We start from the raw sequence: 12,816 nt of genomic DNA on the forward strand, positions 1-12,816 counted from the left end.
GGTCTGTACCCCATCACCCACAGTTCTGACCCTGCAACCTCTGGGTGCTTACCTCACAGGAGGAAAAGTGAGGTATTTAGGGTCCATGGGGCTCTTGCTCTCAGCGAGATGCCTTCTGAGGTCCCATGGCACCCTTCCAGAGGCGCCTGGAAGGCAAGATGCTGACCCAATCTGTCTGCTGCCCTGTGGACTCAGGACCAGTCTCACTGGAAATGTATGGCGTGTGGGGGGAGGGGAGTCGGGACAGGGAACGGAGCACTGCCCTTGGGTGGAAGAACTGACGTGGAACCGTCATGCTATCTGTCCTGGCTGTGTGGTTTGGGGAAAGTGGCTTAACTTCTCCGAGGAGCTTTCTCAACCTGAAATGATTCTGAGGACTGTGTGAGCTGACCTGTGGGTCACCAACGCATGGATGTTCAGTAGAAGCAGCAGGTGTTCCCTGGTACCGACCAGGTGCTGTTGACCAAGGACACCATCGCTTACCCTCCCGGGACTTGGACCATAAACAATCCTCTGAGTTCTTTCATTATTGGTTTGCAACAATAAGCAGCCAAGCAGTTAGGAGGCAGGGCTGCCCACTCATTGACCTCGCAGTTTGAGCAGAGGCTGCGGAGGAAGTTGAAGCTGAGCAAGGGCCAGACGTGGGTCCTGTGCCCCTTGGCTCACCACCTGTGAGGGTTTGTGATGAGCAGGAGGCGTGAGCGACCTGAAGTGACTGCCGGCAACTCAGCCATGTCTTTGGGGCAGGAGGTGGCAAGCATGGAGAGGGCTCTGAGGGGCTTTGTGGTTCCTGGTGAGGAAGGTAGAAACTGCCTGTGGGAGGCTCCCGAGGCAGAACGGGATTTGGGCTAAACTGAGCTGGGAACTGGCTTCTGGTTCAGGTGCACAGGGCTGTCAATCATTACTCGGGTGTGTGGTCCAAGAGACTTGCACAGCCTGGGCTGACATCAGCCGTGGTGGCAGTCCTGCGTCAGTGTCACTGTCTCTGCTCCTCTGAAGACGGGAGCAGATCTGGGGCCAAGAACCTATGACTTACATGGAAACGTAATTGCCGCGTCCCAGGTGACGTGAAAGGGCTTTAAGGGGAGGTAGGCTTTTCGGCACCACGGAGAGTTCCCGGCAAGGCTTTCCTCGGGGCTGGCCGAGCGGGCAGTGGGTGCTGACCGGCCACTGGCAGCCATGGGGCCCTGGCTGGGCCCAGGTCGTGTGCAGGGAGGACCCTCGTCTGTCAGCTGGGATCATGGGTCCTGGTGTCCAGGTTTACAGTGTTTACAGCAGAAAGGGGACAGAACATGCGCCCCAGGGGCAGACGGCTCTGATCTGGCTGCCGTTTCCTGCTTGTGCCACTTTTCTTATTCTCTACAGAGGGCTGCATTTTAGGAAATCTTTCACATTGAAATAACAGTCCCTCCCTTATACCCGCCATGTTCTCAGTCTTAGTTTGAAAATAGTATTAAGTTGAGAAGATACATCTTGAACGCTTACCACAAGGCACTTGGGCAGTGTTCTTTCTCACAGAAACAGTGAGAGGAATTATTGCCACTCTCACCATTATTTATTGACCGCTTGCCCCAAATGCCAGGGTCTGTGTATTTAAGCAGCAGTAGCAGGTGCCACCTCTGCTGTTGTCACTGTCACTTGTCGTCTTGGATGTGATAGTGGCTGGCAAAGCAGCTGCATTACCGGCTGCTCAGCCAGCTTTGCGTGTGTGCTCAGGTTCAGACACAGCACTGTTTTGGTGGCTTATGAGGCTGAAACGGAGGGAGGCGGTGTGCACGCAGGTAATTAGCTTTATTAGCTCAGCTGTATAATTTTATGGCTCGTGACCAAAAGCAAATTAATACAGAAATATGCTATTGGAATGGTCCTCTAACCAGTCATTGCAAATCCTGGCGCTGGCCGTGTTCGTCAGGCCCTATTTCTGCTCTGCAAGCCCCGTGGCGCAGTCTGCCTTGAAAGCCTGGCGTGATTTTTTAAATAAGTAGGGGTAATATGCCATATTCTGAGGTCTTAATTTCGTACGAGTGAAAATCACCACTGGAGAGAATCAGGAAAGGAAGCAGAAAGACACACAAAATGTGCATGTTAAACCCAAATTTGTCAACAGTCCATGTCCTGAGCTCTTGGCCCCCTGACTGGGATGGGGGTGCACTGACTTTCGTCAGTTCCACTCGCGAGCTCAGGTGTGTCCACACGCTCCCAGGTCTACAGCCTTCATGGCGTTTTGTTTCATTCATAATGTTGTTTGGAGAACTTGATTATTTTCTTGTAAAATAACTTTTATTTTAAATAGATGAAGTGTACGCATATTCAAAATTAAACAAAAAACACATGTTCCCATCTGACATGTACCCTTCATCCCCTAATACCCTCTTTTGTTCATTCCTTGCACATATGTCAGAATTTCTCTCTGAAACGGGAAGTAAATCCAAACACAGCCTTACTTTTTATTTTAAATACAAAAGTGTATGCCGTTTTGTATCTGGCTTTGGTCACTTAACAGGCCACGTCTGTTGCACGTAATTTCATAGCAGACTTCCTGCCTCGTTTTCCAACTGCAGAGTGTGAGTGCATGTACCTGTATTCCCATAGCTTCGCCCGTTACGGAGCTTTCCAAACTCTTGGGTTTTTGCCAGTCTGGTAGACCTGTGTTCTTGAGCAAGTCCCCTCCCCTTTCTGGAGCTGCCATGCTGTGGGGAGCAGCTTGGACCCCGGAGTTGAAGGGAAGTCCGGGGCATCGTGCTCCGTCTCTGAGCGGCAGAGGACCACACCGTTGGGAGCCCCACTTCTGGGTCCTCACCTGCGTGGCGTGGACGATCGCTGCCGCCTGGTCGAAGGGAGCAAGGAAAGCACTTGGCCCAGAGCCTGTTGTCTGTGAGGCCAGTCCCCAGCACCCGCTCCCTTCCCCGTTCCTCCTCTCTGGGACCCCACTGCATGTCTGTGTGTCGGAGACTGGCCTTTCCTCAGGAGCGTTTCCTTCACTGAGAATTGGTCATCGCTGGGGAGTGAGTTTCTGTGTGTGGGAATTAGGTTCCAGCTGAAACCCAAACCAAAGGGAAGCTGGCTCCTTTCACCACACTGCACTTGCAGACCACTTCCCCCCGTCTCTGTGAAGAGAAAATAGCTCCGTCACATGGGGACTGCAAAGGGCACGGAGGGAGACAACTCTGCCTTTCTCCACTGCCGGGCAAGTCCCTGGGCCCTGGTCCTTCATCAGACTCTGCAGGGGATGGCACGGGGGGCACGGCTGCCGGCGACGCTGAGCCCAGGCAGGCAGCAGGTGGGGGGCCTGGGGGAACCGATTCAGTAGACAGAATCGCTCCCAGAAAGGACGCCGCTCCTCACCAAGGCGTGCGCACAGTCGCCTGTTGGTCTCGCCAGGGGCCACAGTGACCTGTCCCTGGGTCACACCCCTCAGGAGGGAGATAGCCCCTCGTCCTCCGCCCCATGGGTCTTACTGGTTCAAAGGCTGGAGAATCAGAGTATGCAGTCCCATGTGGGAATGACAAGTGCCTCTTCTCCTAGAAACCCGCCCCAAATGAGAATCCAGTGCCTGAAACTGCTAAACTCTCCCGGAAAGGACGCGGCTTCGTGGTTTCCTCTGGCCGTGCCATGGCAGGCTGTGCAGTGTGGCCAGCTGAGGAACAAGGACGGGGGACCAGCCAGGTGGTGGCTGTGGTCAGGCTTGTGGGTGCCAAGTAGTGCCCACGGCGGGGGTGGGGAGCGGTCCACGGAACTGGGCAGCATTGCCTGGGAGGGCTGTACCCACCCCGTGCCGCCCGGACAGGGAGGCAGGCTCTTCCAGCCAGGAAATCCAGACCTTCTCCCTGTTAGTGCCGTGTAACTGGTGACCGGGCCAGGCTTAGGATTCATCGTGTCACTCACAGTTTCCGACTTTCTTAGGCCCCGTTTCCTCATGTCTTGAACAGCAAGAGCCCCATGTGCCCGGTGCTGAGCTAAGGGCTGTGTCATGTTATCTCTTGGTGATGCCAGAGTAATGCCACCAGGGGTCACGCTTGTCCTCATTGTGGCCACGAGCTCTGTGGGTGACCCCAGCAGTGAAGGGCAGTTAGTGTGAAAACCACCCGTTCACTCACGCCTGCCGTCATGCACACACGCACGCTTTCACTCGTAGGATTCTCTCAGCAACAGTAGTTGTGCGAGACCCTGGAACCCGGAAGACAGAAAGCGCTCACGGCGCCGCAGGGTCAGACGTGATGGCTTCGAGTGACGGCAGCGTTGGTGGGTGATAACCATTGGAAAGGAGCTTGTGAAGATACGTTGGGGTGTGAAGAGCTCCACTGAGGGACATGTCTGGGTCTGAAAGAGAGAGCAGGAGTCGGCCAGGTAGGAGAGGGTGGAAAGGACGTTCTGGAAGGAAGTGTGCACGGAGCCTGGAGGGGGCGGGAGCAGGTGCATTTTTCACATCCCTGCCGTGTCCCCGGGAGTGAGGAGTCTGGGCGGAGCACCTGGGAGTGCTTAGAAGGTGTTGGACCCCCCTATCCCTCAGCACAGGGCTCTGGGTGAGCACCGAGTGCTGGGGACGCAGACCTGGAAGGTGCTTGGTGTTGCTGCTCGAGGAACTCAATCTGCCAGGGAGACGGACAGATGACGGGCCCCCCAGTTCTACAGGAGCGGGGCTTGCTGGGCACGGGGCGCAGGGAGGGGCTGCAGGCTCTCTGAGGACAGAGCGTGGAGACTGAACACTGCCCAGCGTCCTGTCCGTAAAGATACACACCTTCCCAGCCAATGCATTCCTGACCTAAGCAACTACTCCAGGGAAAAGTAAACTTCCGGGAACTGAGTGTGGGCTGCTCGTTGCTCAGGAGCGTGGCTGTTTGCACAGGTGACGGCACCTGTGCGCTGGAGGGGCTCAGGGAGACCCATGAGCTTCTGGCACCGTGAATGCAGGTGGTCTGACCACAGAGCTGAGCAGCTGGCCCTGCTGGGGAGGCAGTGAGCCAGTGACAGACAGCCATGGGGGTCCCTGAGGTCACAGACAGCCATGGGGGTCCCCAAGGTCACAGACAGCCATGGGGTCCCTTGAGGTGCTTTGGGACCCAAATGCCCTACTGTAGGTTCTGAGTTACCAGGAGAACAGTTCACCATCCATAGCAGACAGGCCTTTTCTCCCTCTTCCTGAAGTAAAGGAAATGGGCCTGGGGGCCTTCCCTCCTTCCCCCACCCCCAGCCTGTGAGCCTGGTCACGTGCCCAGAGCCTGGGGTGGAGGCTCAGAGGAGGGACCTGAGGGGACGCGGTGGGCAGGCGTGGGCAGGGAAGACCTGGGCAGAGGGAGGCCTCCGTTCCCGGCGTAGGCTCATTGTGAAGCCAAGGCTGGCCTTTGCTCACCCGTCCTTGTCAGCTGGTCCTCGGCTGTGGGCTGTCCCTGCCTGGGGGCTCCCAGCACCTCAGGGGAAGTGGCTTTGTGCGTGTTTCTCCTGAGAAGAGGGGGGTGTGTGCCCTGACTGGCAGTGGTGGAGAGAGCCACATGCAGAGCCCCAAGAGCAACCCTGGCCTGCACTGTCCACGGCGTCTGTGTCACAACTCCGGCTGGCGCAGGGGCTGAGCTCAGGTGATCTCTGAGGTACAACCACGGGCTTCCCGCTGTGCTGGTTCCTTGTGAGGAAAACGGGATTTGGCTTTTCAGACAGTGGGGCCGAGGGGCTGTGTCCCCACACCCCTGGTCACAGGTCTCCTTGGCCAGGGCAGGGGGTCCCCTGCTGTCCCTCCCTGATGACTTCTCGTACCCCACCCCCAGCTGAAAAGGTGGCACCCTCGCTGAGCCGTAGCGAAGGGGAAGGACGCTGAGCCACGAATGAAGAACGCCGATGGCACAACAGCTCCTTTGTTTGCCAGTGTCTCCCCGCAGCCTGAGTGCCCCGGGCTTGGGTCAGTCTTAGCTCCACATGCCTGGCCACCTTAGGGCCGTATCCTAAATGTCCACGCTGCGCCTGCTTATTGAATGTGGGAATGAATGAGGCGAATGAATGAATCCGCCCTCCGGGACTGGACCACACAGGATGATAGCAGAGCAATGCCAAGAATGTAGCAAGAGTAACATCAGCTCAGCAGACGTAGACACTGCGTGTAATGGGTGGAGAACATTTCTTTCTTTTTCTTTTTTTTTTTTTTTTTTGGTTGTTGAGAGCCCACTGGCCCATGTGGGAATCGAACCGGCAGCCTCCGGAGTCAGGAGCATGGAGCTCCGGAGAACATTTCATTTGGAGACTTCTTCTTAGGGAGAGGATTGGCTTTGGGAGAAATACTTGGACAGATTTGCTTGTGGTAGAGTCAGACCCCCAAGGCCGTCTGAGGCGACAGAAACCATAGTGGCATTCCCGAGGTTGGGGGCCGGGGAAGAGGAACAGGTCCGACGGAGAGCCGGGCTAAGCTCACGGTGGGGTGGCGGTCCTCCAGCTTCCTTCCTGTGGGCCGGCAGGATGCCATCCACCCCTCAGGGGCCTCTGTGAAGGTGTGCTGTTATTAAGCCATTTTACAGATGATGAAACTGAGACCCTGAGTGTTAGTTGACCCTTGCGCAGAAACCCCTGCCTCTCCACCGTGCAGCCACCCCCTCCCCACTGAGAGGAGAGTGTGTGGAGTCCATGAGGGGTGGCTGCCATTTCCTGGGGGCTGCAATGCCCCCACAGCATCCCAGGTCTTCATTAACAGCTGCTGAGCCCTCCCACACAGGGCTGCAGGGGTGAGGGAAACCGAGGGGTGCATCTGACGTTCAGGTCGGTGTGGAATGAAGCAAACAGCATGGCTGGACTGGAGCTTAAGGCAGAGAAGGCCCCGGGCACACAGGCCTGGGCCTGGCAGAAACTGGCCGCAGGACCAGGGGCACCGGCTGCGGGAAGCTGTGTGGGTGTCAGCCTCTGGGTGGCAGACTGGGGGGCCCTGGGCTCCTGGACCACTTGCCCGGGATGTTTGCTCATCCCCGCCTTTATTCATTCATCCAGCAGTATTCACGGAGCAACGCCACAACCCAGGCACTGTTCTCGGCCTAGGGCCCGCGCTGTGCCCTCCCGCAGCTCCCAGGCGAGTGGCAAGGCCGAACAGGACGACAGACACACCTAGTGCAGCTTGCCGGGGGCTGCCTGACAGGCTTTGGAGCAGAGACGGCTCCGGGAAGGCTTCCTGGAGGAAGCGAGGTCTAGGCTGAGAGTAAAAGGATGAATATAGTTGGGAGGGGAGAGGCAGAGAAAAGCACTTCCAGGCAAAGAGCACAGAATGTGGGAGGGTATGGAGTCCAGAGAGAGCACACGGTATTGGAGGAGAATTGAAAGAAGCCCAAGATAGCCAAAGAAGGACTGGACGTGGAGAGCGAGGCCGGGGTCCCACACGTCACACATGTCTGTGCAGCTTCCTGTGGTCTCGGCTGGCCCGTCCGAGGGGGTGATGTCCTCGCTGTGCCCCGTGCTCCACGCCCAGGCACCCACGGCACCAGCACATGACCACAGTGAGCCCCCCATGTGCCAGGCCCTTTGGCGGGAGGCCCCTGGAGAGCTCTGGCCCCTGGCTCCCAGCCTCACCTGCATAGTTTTATCTCTCACGCGGTCCCTGGCTGGGCGAGTGCAACGGTCTGTTTCTGTGTTGTCGTCCCTGGGCCGTGAGCCTCTCAAGTTCAAGGTACATGTCAGATCAGTTCCGTGTCCTGTGCGCGTTTCTCGTCCCTGCCTTGTTTCAGACACTCTGTGTTTGTTGAATGCAATTAATTTGCTAAAGGAAGGAAAAAGCGGGCTTCCCCCTGCCGCCCCATCCACTTCCCAATCACTAGAGAACGTTAGGAACTAAATTCTCCCCTTTTGATTGCACCTTAAATATTGGGCTTTAATTTCTGTAGGAAAAGGGAAAGGCTTACAGATCCGTTTCTGAGAGCCACGTTGGCTGTTTCATACAGTATTAGCGCCTGACAGACTTCTGTTTTCTGTGTTTCTAAGCCTAGTTTCTTCATCCACTGACACTTGTCAGGAGACTGCCCTCCTCCGTGATGAACTACGTCAGTGAGCCCATCCATAATAATATGTGTAATTGCCCCGAGATGTAGAACAGGACAGGCAGGAAACCAGCATGAAACCGAAACGTGTCGAGAAACGCATTGGGTCGTGTTGAGCAGGGAGCCACGGTTTGCACGCTTTATTAAGGAAAAATGGCCTTCTCCTTCCTTGATTTCCCCCAGCAAGAATAGCTGGGTTAAAACCCGGTGGATTTCCCTTGCTTACACAGCAGTGGCTTAATGCACCGGATGTGGGGGCGGGGAGCAGAGGGGCACTGGGCACCTGTCCTGTCCATTTCCCACACACTCCAGTGCTGTCTTACAGGTTGGTAGACCATCCTGTGAAAAGAGGAGGGTGAGTCTGCTGTAGGCAGTTCCTTGTCTGGGGATGGGGGTAGGGGAGTGTCTGTCTGGAAACTTCTAGAACTCCCGCTTCTGTCCCGGGACTGAGCAGGACCACGTTTTCCTTGACAAAGGGTCACCCTTCTCTGCAGCGCACGGGCGAGGCGAGTGTGGAAGGGCTCCTGAACCAGCTCATCCTGGACCACGTGCAGCTGGCCCCTCTGCAGTGGGGTGAGTACCGCGTGTCCCCTCTGGGTGACCGTGCCGCTTTCTCACGCTGTTGCAGGCATGCTCTCGACAATGTGTGCTGCGGTCATCGTGGAGACCTTTGGGGAGAGGCGCCCCCCACGCTGCCGTTCTGCCCCGTGGCTCTCGACCATGTCTGGGTGGGCGTGTGTCCTGCAGGTGTTTCTGGGCCCTGAGTGACTGGGGCGGTGGGACAGAACGAGGGTGCGAAGCCACGTGCATTGATGACGTCCACAGCCTGTCATGTGGTCGGCACGGGAGCGTGTGTTTGGTGAATCCCGGAGCTCAGCTTGGTGCTCAGCCTCGAGGGAGCCGTGCTAACCCTCAGCCTGTGTGCTCAAGCCTGCGCCGGGGTCCTGTGTCGCAGCCCACACCTTTCTAACTAGCACTCAAAAATATGTTGCCGTAGTAATAAGCCAAGTGTAGTGTTGTGAGGTGAGGGGCTGCATTTTTTATCATGTAATTTGGGGTCAAATAGGAACAATCAGTTGCTAACACATAGATGTCTTTGTTCTTTTCTTTACTCAAGAAGTCACTGTGGACCAGAGTCTGGTCCTTTCTCCAACTAAGGAATAAGCTTGATCTCCTGCTTTTGCACGCTGGAGACACCTGTAAACTATCCCAGGGGCTTGAAGAGAAAAATTGTAAAAAGTGCACAATACCCAATTCAATTGGAATTTCTTATCAACAAAAAATAATATCTTCAAAAAGTAGGTCTCAAATATCATATATGCTATAGACTAAATGTGTCGTCCCCATCACCCCACCACCAATTCATACTTTGGAACCTAATCCCCAATGTCAGAGTATGCAGAGTTGGGGCCTATGGAAGGCGAGTATGTCATGAGGGTAGAGCCCTCATGAATGGAATTAGTGCCTTTACAAAAGAGGCCTAGAGAGTTCCACACCCCTTCCAGCCATGTGAGGACAGAGTGAGAAGATGGCCTTCGATGGACCAGAAAATAGGCTCTCACTAGACACTCATCTGCTGGTACTTTGATTTTATACTTCCCAGACTCCATAACTATGAGAGACTTTTCCTGACTGCGCAGGGGTCTCTCCCGCTGCTGGGCTGCCTGCTCCCACAGGTGAGGCTGTCGGGAGTCCTATGAGTGACCCTCCCCACCGCTGTGAGGGGAGGCGGCTCCCTCTGTGGACCACGCCCCACGGAACCAGCCTGAGTGGAAGGAAGGTGGTGGTGTTTCTGCAGAGGGTGTCCCTGTGGGGCCTCCCTCTGCCCAGATACCTTTCCAGGTGAGAATGTCACGTCTTGTGATTACCTGGGCACGGGCAGCTGAGGCGCGTCAGACACCCAGACCCTCCTGCCTGTGGGGCTGGGACAGGCCCCAGGGAACAAGCGCAGTGAAACAAAATGAGACAAAACTTATATTAATGTATCCTGTTAATGAGAAGTAAGTTCCCCAAGGAACAGACAGTCATACTGCAGCCAGCCCCGGAGAGAGCCCCTGAGGGCTGGTCATTGCAGAGTCCCCGGGATGGGAGACGCCCGATGGCCCTTTTCTGCATGGGCATCGGGTCCCTTCCGGGTGGTTCCTTTTCTTGGTGGGTGATAATGTTTGGGTTGGCTGCCGTGCAGACGCATGTCACGTGCACACCAGTGTGTTGGCAGAGAATGCCGGGCCTAGTAATTGTATCCTGGAGAAGATTCATGGCTTGCTACAACTAACAGCACGGCCAGGAAGGCAGGCGTCCCGGCGTCTTTCTGGCAGCTGACCCAGTGGCGGGCGGCTCAGGGCTGCACTTCGGGTCTCTGGCGTCACCCTGCCACAGCCCCGGTCCTGGTCCTGCTTTCCTGGCATAAACCTTCTGCAGAAACAGGGTCAAATATAATGTTTTCCTGTTCGGGTGTCATGATTCATGTAACTGTTACTGTATCTGCTATTCCCAGTGAACGACGTTATACACACATTTTGGTTTGATTTTTCTGACTAGAGGGCTTTCCTGGTTTGGGAGTTACTAAGTGAAAGACGTGAACAACTGTAAGGCGCTTGAGCTGTTTTGTCAAATGCACGTGACTTGATCATGAGGTGGGCGTTGTGGAAACGTGAGTTTAGGAGGTGACGTTCTCCCCGTTGTGAGCGCAGTTCCAGGGCAGTCGCCCACGAGAGAGGGCAGTAGGTTTTGTCTGCCTGCCCAGCCCACCGCCTCCCTGAGGTGGGGCAAGCTCTCCGTCCCTGGGCTCAGGATAAGTCACCTCGCACCCTCCCTGTCACCTCTGCAGTGCATCTGACATCTGGGGCCCCACCAGCCGCTCACCCCTAACCAGGGCCTCGGGTCCACCTCATTCCCTGTACCCCCACTCCATGACTAGGGCTGTGCCAACGTTCTTCTGGGGTCCCTGCAGCTCCCCAGAGCCCAGAGGGGGTTCAGATGTCACTGCCAGTCCAAGCAGACCCTCACTTACCTGACAGGTATATCTTGAGTTTCCAAATGTCGGCCCGTTTCACCTGGGCTGACAGATCCCTTTTCCTGACGTGGAGCAGGCTCACGTGGGCACTTCGAAAGAGAAAGCCTCTTATTTTAAAATAACCATTTGCAAGTGCCTCTCACGTGCCAGGTGAAGTGCCAGGACTCCTCCAAATGAGGACCCTGCGGCTCGGCCAGGTCGGCCCCATCTGTCACCATCCAGCTGCGTGGTAATGGACCAGGTTCAAACGCAGGTTTCCTCACACTGGAATTGTGACCTTCCTACTGGGCCACTTCATGAAAGGAACCTGTTCTCATTGTGGAAAGCTAGGGAAAACCAGAAATATTGGAGAAAGATCGCCCTTTTCCCATGCCCCCAAACAACCTTCTATTTCAGTGCATTTTTGTGCATTTCTAACTATTTTTTAACTTGTGACCCCTTTACCCACTTCTCCCCCGTCCCCCACCAGTCTGTTCTCTGTATCTATGAGCTTGGCGATGTTTTGTTTTTCAGATTCCACATACAGTGAGGTCGTACAGCATTTGTCTGTCTCTGTCTGACTTATTTCACTCAGCAGAATACCCTCTAGGTCCATCCAAGGAAGTTGTCACAATGGCAAGATTTCATTCTTTTTCATGGCCGAGTAATATTCCATTGTATGTATGCACCACGTCTTCTTTATTCATTCTTCCATCATGGCCAGTCAGGTTGTTTCCGTGTCTTGGCTATTGTGAATACTGCTGCAGTGAACGTGGGGGTGCAGATATCTTTACAAGTTAGTGTTTTTGTTTTCTTTGGATAAATACCCAGAAATGGAATTACTGGGTCGTATGGAAGTTCTATTTCTAATGTATTGAGGAAGCTTCGCACTATTTTCTATAGTGGCTGCACCTATTTACAATCCCATCAACAGTGCACGAGGGTTCCCTTATCTCTGTATCCTTGCCAACACTTGTAATTGTTTGTAGTTTTGATAATAGCTCTTCTGACAGGTGTGAGGTGGTATCTCATTGTGGTTTTGATTTGCATTTCAAATGATTCGTGATGTTGAGCTTCTCTTCATGTACCTGTTGGCCATCTGTGTGTCTTCTGCGGAAAAATGTCTATTCACATCTTCTACCCATGTTTTTAATTGGATTTTGTTTTGGCTATTGAGTTGTACGAGTTCTTTATATATTTTGGATTTAGCCCCTTATCAGATATATGCTTTGAAGATGTTTTCTTCCGTTATAGGTTGCCTCTTCATTTTGATGCTTTCCTTTTTGTTTTTGTTGCTTTTGGTGTCAAATTTTTAAAAATCATCGTGCAGACCTATGTGAAGGAGCTTTTCACCTATGTTTTCTTCTAGGAGTTTTATGGTTTCAGGCCTTAACATTCAAGTCTTTAATCCATTTTGAGTTAATTTTTGTTTATGATGAAAAGTCGTGGTTGAGTTTCATTCTTTTGCATGTGGCTGTCCGATTTTCCCAACACCATTTAATGAAGAGACTGTCTTTTCCTCATTGTATATTCTTGGCTCCTTTGTTTTAAATTCATTGACGTACACATGTGGGTTCATTTCTGGGCTCTCTCTTCTGTCCCATTGTTCTATGTACCTGCTTTTATGCCAGTGCCATGCTGTGCTCTTTCACTCAGGTGGTAGCGTACTCCAACTTTGTTCTTCTTTTTCAAGATTGCTTTCGCTATTTGGAGTCTTTCGTGGTTCCATACACATTTTAGGATTATTTGTTTTATTTCTGTGAAAGATGCCATTGGGGTTTTGATAGGGAATGCACTGAATCTGTAGATTGCTTGGGGTGG

General features: G+C 54.0%; 1 protein-coding gene across 6 annotated transcripts in view; it reads left to right on the forward strand.

Annotated features, from left to right (window-relative positions):
- TRAPPC9 (trafficking protein particle complex subunit 9) overlaps positions 1–12,816 on the forward strand; it is a 343,110-nt gene that overhangs the window by 262,778 nt on the left and 67,516 nt on the right. For all 6 annotated transcript variants that reach the window (XM_081071109.1, XM_081071112.1, XM_081071108.1 and 3 more), the window contains one exon: positions 8,483–8,573. In XM_081071109.1, the coding sequence (XP_080927235.1) occupies positions 8,483–8,573 (91 nt within the window). The remainder of the gene's footprint in view (positions 1–8,482; positions 8,574–12,816) is intronic.

The sequence above is a fragment of the Rhinolophus hipposideros genome (assembly GCF_964194185.1).
Source record: "Rhinolophus hipposideros genome assembly, chromosome: 13".
In the NCBI taxonomy this organism is placed as follows: Eukaryota; Metazoa; Chordata; class Mammalia; order Chiroptera; family Rhinolophidae; genus Rhinolophus; species Rhinolophus hipposideros.